Source organism: Antedon mediterranea, chromosome 3 (assembly GCF_964355755.1).
Source record: "Antedon mediterranea chromosome 3, ecAntMedi1.1, whole genome shotgun sequence".
NCBI lineage: Eukaryota > Metazoa > Echinodermata > Crinoidea > Comatulida > Antedonidae > Antedon > Antedon mediterranea.
The window spans coordinates 28759803-28769340 of NC_092672.1; the positions used below are offsets into that span (position 1 = coordinate 28759803).

A 9538-nucleotide genomic window follows, 5' to 3' on the forward strand; every position below is an offset into this window, starting at 1 on the left:
AAAATGCTATTGTACTGTTTTATCATATATGTCTTCCCTAATATCGGAATACATTTTGGTGAAACTTACTAAATGAAAATATTTCAACACAATTATTCATTTACAAATAAAGCTATTTTGCTCTTTCTTATAAATAGATGTCACATTCGCTCATTTTGATACTGCTTGTAATAAAGATCAATACGCTATTATGACGAATCCATCAAATGATGATGGCATCCACCCGATGTCCGCTGTAGGTACAAAGATGGTAACAGTCAGAGATGAGAACAAGGTTTACATACATAGACCTAATTTAGGGTAAGTACTAATAGTATGTATCTTATATATCTACGGACCTCGTGCATTTATCCAGGTTACGTCATGGTAAATCATTGTGTATCCTCACTTGCTAGTTGCATTATTTTCATCAACCAACCACTAGTCTACAATACTTTTTTATTTAATCTTAATAGTAAGGTTAATCCTTCTGATTGCGTGGACATGGATTGTGATGCATTTAAGAAAGCAATGATCAGAGATGAAGATGGTGGAATTCTAGGAGGATCACGGCCTGGTTATGTTATTCCTGATTCTGCATACGAATGGGATGGAGATCCGAGACGTGGACTTGGTGATTATAGAATTCCCAACATGATGGTTACAGACATCGATGGTAGTAAAATCCCTTATGATGAAAAATGTCCACATAAAGGTTGGTTGTCTGCTTTAATTTTTCAATCGCTGATCAACCGACTAGTCCAGTAAAAGTGTGTTGTAGCTGTGATCTTTTATATAACTTTCTATTTTCTTTAAGGTATCATTGGTACAGAAGGCTGCATATGGCATGACTCTTGGCAGGCTTTTGAATGCTATGACTATGATTACGCTATGTTAATTATTGAAAGTCTTGATCCGGACACAGAAGTACGACGTCTTTCACCAATCGCCATTGGGTCTAACGGTTATGTTGATTTGATAAATGGACCACAAGATCACGGCTGGTGTCATGGGTACACATGTCAAGAGCGCATCAGCACATTTATGTCTATCGTTGCAATTGGAGAGACTTATGAGATGTATATGAGTTCAACAAATCCTCAAATGTTACGACTTCATTTCCTGAACACAACTCCAGATCAGAAAATAGTAGTCGGCATCTGGTATGCCAATCCTCAACGCTTAGATGTGTACCATCAAGGTCGCTATGTCATGCCAAATAATGGGCAGATGGATGGAGATACGTTTATATGGGTTCCAGAAGATCCAAACGGACCAGATGATCAGTTCATGCCAACTCCTGACTCCAACATTTATGGCGAGAACTATTTTGATCGCGATTGGCAGACTCTTTGGATACTTATACGTGGTAGTGACCCGATTGACATCATCACTACACCGGTTATAATGGTTGACGTTGGTGTGGCTCCAGTTGATGTTGATGACTTCTATGAAGAAGATCTTGTTAACAATCTTGCCAGTTTGCTTGGTGTTGATGAGTCTCAGATTCGAGTCGTTGATGTTGTCAGAGAAGGTGGTCGTAGAAGAAGATCCACAGAAATTCAAGTTTTAATGGAGATTGGAGAATCACCAAGTGCATCATCGAACAGCTCAGAGAATTCAGGTAGACCTAAATATGTTCTTTCTTGTGTATATAATAAGAAAATATCGTTCTTTAACCATATTAAAGTATCACATAATCTATCCAGATTTCATCTTTTTTTTCAGTTTCATGTGTTTAGAAATGAGTTTCAATTAAAGTTGATTTCATTGACTATTATTTTAATATCTAAGCAATAATTAATATTTCCTCTTTATAGGCAATTCAACCCTTGAATATGATGAGTTAGTTAATCTTCAAGCAGAAATAGTTAATGCAGCACAAACCGGTACTTTGTCCGATAGTCTTGAAGTTGAGGTTACATCATTAGCAATGACCGATCCTTCTCCCCCAGCCGAAGACCCAACAGGAGGTGTCAAAGCAACAAATGAAACAGGAGGTCCAAGTACAGGCAATGAAACGTTAGTCACATTTTAAGCCTTCAAAGAAGGAATAATGTGTTGAAGTAGAGTTTCTGTAGAGTTACTGTATTAAAGAACTGACTTGTATCGTCTTGTCAAAAGTCATAAATTGTATTCTCAAGTGTAGCTTGCAACAAATATAACCCTAATGCCTATATCATTAAAAAACAACACAACTAATTGGTTCACAGGTATTCTAAGAAGCAAGCTGAAGAAGAGGCGACCAGTGACCCAGGAGTAGAAATCATCTATCAATTTCCAAGCACGATGAGCATACGTGTACAGCCGGCTGATGCTACGGAGAACCATCCATTTGGGGTTCAACCTTGTATCTGTATACTGGATACCAGTGTAGGTTTAACACAATTCTTTCTAAACTCCAATATCAAGCTTGGTAATACACCATACGTTTGATACAAATATATTCTGACGGAAAAAAGGAATTATTCAATGATTTGTTATTTTTTTCAGGGTGAAATTGTGGAAAATCTAGGACATTCTTCACATCCATGGAAAATGCAGGCAGTTTTGCAAAACCAAGGAGTATCTGATGCAGAGCTGGTCAGCAACAACACTGTAGATATAATTCATGGCTGGGCCAACTTCACTGATCTTGCCATTAATCTGCCGGGAAGTGGATACTTCTTGGAATTTAGTATTGTTTATCCCAATACATCCACGCTAGAAGGTACCAACTCAACGGAGTTTTCTGTCATGGAGAGCGTTTTCCACATATCAATCGCTGATCAACCGACTAGTCCAGTAAAAGTTTTGGAGAAATTTGATGTTCAGTTTAATCTAATTGAAGATTTTACAATGGATATTGCAGAACATCTGGATTCTAAGGTTGGTGTTGTTTTATTCATTATAAGTTAACTTCAGTCGTAGACTAGTGTATCCAATCTAAGAGCAACTTCTGTTGAAGACTAAACTACAGTACCTACAAGTCACTCCCATAGAAAATCTAACCCTAACCCTATTTTATATACTACGACACTCAATAAGTTTCCATTAAGCTAAATTTAAGACCATCAATAATAATTACATCCAGTTACAAACTTCCGCATTAAATCAAAATCCAAATTAATGTCATGTTCCAACGTTCCAATATGTCCTATTTTCAGGATTACAATTGGACAGCTAACATAAGTTTATACATGCCGGAAAACTATCGGGGCATTTTACAAGGCCAGTTGACTACTCAAGTGGACCTGACATCAGCACAAGGCGTCTTCTACAACTTATCGATCAGTGCTACTGGTTTTCAATATGTCTTACACATTGAAGTGGTTACCATCCCAATCAGTGACTTTTACTTGTCTGCAAAGTTAGATCCTTTTGATGTAAGCAATGTTGATAAGCATACAGAAAATCCAGTCAAAGTAGGCTTGAAGTTTTACGGAGATTATGCAACAGTTGCCGCAGGAAAAGAAGACTATCTTGCAATCAACTTCATTAATAATTTTGCTGTTTCATATTCAAATGTCACTATTTTTTCAGTAGAAATCAGTGAAGGTAAGTTCACAATCTGCAAATTGAGTGGTTGCTAAAGTTCAATATTTTTTTAAGGATGTTTGTCACTTGGTTTCATCAGGGAAGAGTTAAATTACAGGGAAGAGTTAAATTTAACTGCTTTCATCATCATTAATTGTTTGATGACTGGAGATTCTGCAAGAACAAACGAAGCTATATATCTTTCTTATTGTATTGTATTTTTTACCATTGGTAGAAAATAATAAATGCTGAATTATTATTAAAATCTTGACCTCATTGCAGGTTTCGATAACGTTAACCTCTTTTTACAAAAATGTCAGGTTCAGGTTCATAACCGTGGAGATAAAAAAAACAAAGGAAGTCATTTATCGTGACCTCTGCAGGTCGCATATCATTAACATTGTACAATGTTTTCGTCATTTCAGGTTCAATCATCATTGATTTTATAATGACTGGAGATACTTCAAACACACTAAAAGCCATTCATCTTGACCTCGATGCAGGTCGCATATCATTAATCTTTGATGGACATGTTCTTGAAGCAGATCCAAGTTATATGATGCTTGATGGTGAACCTTACGAGTCTGAAGTTGTAAGTCAAATAGTTTGTTTTTATTTAATATACAACCGGTAATTATTTCATTGCATTAATTTATTTCAGAACAATTCAGAATTAATTATTAATATGCCTATACTGTATGGTACAAATATGTTTAACTAAACTAAGTACATTTTTTGTAATGATCATTCAATAGTAGTAAGTTTTTGTGGTAATGCGTTTCCTAAAATGAAGTAAAATAAGGTAATCTTTAAGTTTCGTTTGTTATGCTATAATCGCCTTCTAGAGCATAAACGAAATATTGAGACATACTCAGCTTTACTTTATTTCCTTTATGAAAGCGCATGGTTTACCGCAAAATAAATCTCTTTACTAGTATTTATTCATCATCTTTAACCAATAATATGTTGTGTTTTAGGACGATCCGTCTGGTCTTCCAATATGGGCCATTGTGTTGATTGTAATAATAAGCTTATTAATGATTTTAATCATGGGAGCTGCTTTGGTCAGAGTTTGCTACAGTCCAAGTAAGTATCAATTGTTTATGAGGATAGAAAATAACAAACGTTACTGTTACCATGAATCAAATATAGGCCTAATAAGTTCAATTTATCCACGTACGCCCAGATCAACACAGGGTTACTCTTCCCAGCTTCTCGAACTTCACTAAATTCTTATTGGATGCTACACACACAGATCCTCTAAATTTCAGATGAAGATGAGCATTTTCATATTTTTCAGTCAAATGCGTTTACAATGTCATCGATTATATTATTGAGCAACGCATTGCTTTTTCAACCTTTGACATCAATTGACATTTCCAGTAGTTTTCATTTGAGAACCCACATCGCCTTAAACTTCTTACTAAAGCGTTTCTGGTAGCTACTAAAAATATATCCGTTTTAAAGGCAGGCTGTGTATTTTGAGTCTCTAAGATAAGGAGTGCCATAATCTGCCTTCATATACAAAATTAAGTTTGTAATTGTTAAATACATATGTTGACATAGTGTGGACACCTTATTCGTCTGTACTCTAATATCCCGGCTCAAAGAGATCTATCCGAGGAAACAAACAATGAGAACATACAAGAGACCAAGGGGACGACTCAAAATCACATGGATGAAATTATAGAAAATGAAAAAAAACCAAAAATAAACAAGTCGATGTACACTTTGGAGAATAATCGCTCTGATTAGAGAAGTCTTGTTAAGTGCGCTATGTCCTAAAACGTTCAGCGTCCATGAAAATGATATGTTTGCAGTACAGCATGTTGATTGAAATGTCGACAAACGCAACCGTTCTTTTAATAGTGATTTCATCATACAGCAATATGTTAAATACTTTGATCATTATACACCTACCATGTATACGTTTATATATACTATTTGTCATTTTTTTTAATTATTGTGAATTAAAATTAAATATAATATGCGTGTTTGTTTGTAGAGCACAAAGTTTCTAAAATAGAGAAAATGGCACTGACTGAGAAGGTATCTCCAGTTAAAATGTCAGGCTATGCGAATGAATCTGAAGAAGAGACTTCACTGAGTGCTAGCAGTGGATCTAATCAACTATTGTAAGTTTTATGCCAAGTAAATATTTAGAATATTTTATTCTTCTTTATGTTCAGTATATAGTGCTATTTTAACTACTGTTTATTTGTACACTAATTAACTGTTGATCGGCCCTTTTAGAATTCTCTTCTTTGGAAAATTAACAAGCATGAGTTTAGTTTATCTTATTTATTTATTCTATTTTATTTCTATACAATTTTTAACAAGCGCCTTACATTACAACAAGGCCAACAGCCATTAAGTCGCGTGCTACAATGCATAGTGATACCGGACCGACAGACAAACAGACCGACAGACAGACAGACCGACAGACAGACGGACCGACCGACATAGTGAACTATACTGACCGAAATTACTGAACATGTTTAAAAATGTTGAAATGTTTAAAAACATTTATATTTTTTTAATTTACACGTGCGTAGCCTGTTACTTTTGACGTGCTCGTATAACGTAATTTCGAGTTGAAAAGTAAGTCAAGAAAACAGAAATCGGGCAAAAAGAGTGCGCAATAACATTTAACGCACAGTGCGCGCGCAAAAATCTGCGCACTCATGGCAATTTTGTAAACGCTTAAAATTGCCTGAAACGTACTCTTATTTCATCGAAAATAAATTTTAAAAATTTTAAGCGCGCGTACGCATGCGTTACATGCGCTACGCACGTAATTGTATTGCCATATGATGATTTATGCCCTGAAATTTATGAGTACCAAATTTTATTTAATTGTGATTCATGGTTGTTAAGATATGATTACAAACGTGATTTCGTTAAATCGTGCGTAGACCGCGTAATTTTTTATTGCGCACCGTGAAAACATAACCACAGCGATTCCTGGCCATAAGGAATATTCTGTGAAAAATTGACTTAGCTAGATTAAACTGATATCAAGATAAGGTCATAAAGCGATAACACGCATAGTGATACCGGACCGACAGACAGACAGACAGACCGACAGACAGACCGACAGACAGACCGACAGACAGACAGACAGACCGACCGACATAGTGAACTATAGAGTCGCTTCCACGCGACTAAAAACGATACCTTGAAAATGTACAGAAAGAAAAACAATTCAATAATTATGTTATGTCATTTCTAAAAATATGTAGGAAGCCTCTTACAAAAAGGTCTTATACAACAAAAAATTAGAACAATTAAGAAACAGATGATAATAAAAATTAGGATATTTATGTGGCGCTAGTAAGGTTTCATGGTCATCATCGAAATAGTAAGAGAAAATTAAACTGTCTCAACATTTTTTGGAGAATGACGTGTACCGTAGGGCTCTAAAGGAAATGTACAGCGCGTAAGAGGTAGAATGAATCTTAACGAAAAAATTACGATGCATTAAGGCCAACTCATATAAGCATCGTACGACGAGGCCCGAAGAGACGTCTGAACTCGTCGGTGCTGTCTGAGTTGAATCCCGACGAGACGAGTCTTAATGAGAGAGCATAGTTTTAGGTTGTCGGAAGGTTTAATTTTCTGCCGATGAGACGACTCTGAGTTGGCTTCAGTACTGGCCATTCTTTTGAAGCTGTTACAGCAGAGTTGTTTGCTTATTTTGACAGGATTTCTATGGATGAGTTGCAAGTGCCTAGGGCATCTTCAAGTCGTAGCAAGTCACCAGGTTTTAACACGCCATCTAGAACACCAGAAGTAATGGTAACAGCCCTGCCACCAGGTTTTGCCGACGGTTCTCACGAACAAGGTAAATTCTTTAAGAAAGTGTAATTAGATTTTTTTTTATATGGCATTGTAGCTCAGGTAAAATTTCACAATTTACTGTCCGATTTATGAGCAATGAAAAAATTATCTCACTTAAGTATTATTGGCAATTCAAGCTTGGGCCAATAAAGAGAACATTCTTTGAAATAGTAAATTCTCATAAAGAACCACTTTTATAGCAATACTTCTGATTTGCTTATATAATTAAAAAGGATAAATTATTCTCTTTATCAGTTATGGAAGATCGAGCCAATATGTATGTCATGTTATCCACGCCTGAACGGTCATTCAAGAAGATCGGTTTACTATCCGTAAACCTAGTTGGAACTCTTAGCACTCTCCGTGCAGATCTGCAGGAAAATCTGGGTAGCAAACTCCAACAACTACCATTCGCTTTCTTAAGTGAGAGCCTTGTTGATATTGATGGGGCTAGTGAGCGAAGGAGGACGGTCCATGAGACATATGCGTCTGACAGTGTTCTTATTCGGTACATTGAAGGCAAAGGTAAGTTACAAAATGAAAGAAAATATTTGACATGATAACATGTTTTCTCTTCAATAGTAGAATAAAAAGCATGCCATATGAAAGAAAGATTTTGACTTCTTTTAAACTAGCATTTTTTAAACTCTTTTAATTAATGGGATGGGAATTTTGTGATTTTAATTGACATCTGGTAGCCATTGGATTGTTCAGTTTTTAACATTTATGAAAAGGCTATTTTTTCACTGCAGAATTATTTTGGCATATGTGTTTTTACACTCAATAATAATTTTATCTTGTTATAAAACAATTATACATAAATCAACAATTGTTTTTACAGATTTATCGAAGTTGTGTATCTGTGGTTTGATTGGTCAATTTGAATGCTCTTTGTGTCATAGTCAAACTTACTGTAGCCCCACCTGCCAGTCATCTGATTGGGCGAAGCACTGCAAAACATGCAGTGGAATGATGTAGACAAACAATGTTGCACAATGTCTGGTAGACTGTGTCATGAATTATGTATATAGACCAGTTCTCTGACTATCGTTGAAGAAATTAATATTGTATAGTAATTATCGTGTTTGTCCAGTTTTTAACTAAAATATAAATGTGGGCCTAGTTATAGTTTTAGCAAAGATTGTGAGCTAAGTTGATAGAAATGAAGTTTGATTTTGATTTTTATGGTATACTTTAAAGGTCATTTTACAATGAAAAGTACAAAATAAACATGAATACATTCATTAATACTGCATTCTATCGGGTAATAATTCATTTTCAGGGGTACAGAGAGAAATGCTTAACCGCGATGACGTAACTACAATTGAGTGAGTTGTGAATGTAAACGGATCTATCTCCATTTTTTTTGCGGTAGAGTATGTACACAAAAATGGGGACAACCATACTAAAAGTAGTAAGACATTTTCTAAAAACACCTCTTACAATATTCGAATGAAGTTTAGGTAATAATTAAAGAGGTCGTTTTGACGTAACATAGATGCGTAGCCTAGCTAGTAAAAGAAACACAGTCGTGGTGAGGATATGGCCAGAATGTATCTCGTTTAGCATAGGGGAATCAGCGCTCCTAACACTTGAAAAGACATCAAACGGAAAATTTAACAAATAAGTGTACATAATAATAAATATCTAATGTTTTAAATGCTGTGTTTTTCTATTTTTACATTTTAATACACAAATAAATTGCTTGAAAATGTGATGACTCATTGTAATGTGTAAAATATATTTTATAGATGTACGTATTGACGATTATAGATGGTTTTCAATATTTGATTATCCATTCTATAAGATTAACAATAAAGTTTATATTATTTGAACGGAATATAATATAAATGTCCTGTGTGGTTTTTTTAATTTCCTGAATTTTTCTAATGGGATTGTGTCCTCTAATTTTAATAGTTTTTGAAACGTCGTTTAAATTTCATTTAGAATTTGATTAGATTTTATTATTATTATTATTTTATTTTTCTCATAAATCATCAGGATCTATAGCTAATCACAATTTGTCAACTAGAGATAATAATGTTAAATACAACTTAAATCCAGTCATATGAAATGAGTGATGTTTGACCCTGTAATTGAAAAAGGGGAAAATATATTGATACTGACGTCACAAGGGATGAACATATCTTTTTTTAGGAACTGAAAAAAGTACCATGTACAATAATTATTTCCTTCATTGATA

General features: G+C 34.8%; 1 protein-coding gene across 1 annotated transcript in view; it reads left to right on the forward strand.

The window, feature by feature from the left end:
• LOC140045154 (fibrocystin-L-like) overlaps positions 1–9168 on the forward strand; it is a 47303-nt gene extending 38135 nt beyond the window's left edge. Inside the window, exons 45-57 of the mRNA XM_072089922.1 lie at positions 138–300; positions 456–694; positions 797–1603; positions 1800–2001; positions 2193–2352; positions 2473–2847; positions 3126–3516; positions 3921–4087; positions 4473–4581; positions 5501–5630; positions 7200–7339; positions 7591–7860; positions 8177–9168. Coding sequence (XP_071946023.1) covers positions 138–300; positions 456–694; positions 797–1603; positions 1800–2001; positions 2193–2352; positions 2473–2847; positions 3126–3516; positions 3921–4087; positions 4473–4581; positions 5501–5630; positions 7200–7339; positions 7591–7860; positions 8177–8313 — 3290 coding nt within the window. The 3' untranslated portion in view covers positions 8314–9168. The remainder of the gene's footprint in view (positions 1–137; positions 301–455; positions 695–796; positions 1604–1799; positions 2002–2192; positions 2353–2472; positions 2848–3125; positions 3517–3920; positions 4088–4472; positions 4582–5500; positions 5631–7199; positions 7340–7590; positions 7861–8176) is intronic.
• The last annotated feature ends 370 nt before the right edge of the window (positions 9169–9538 follow it).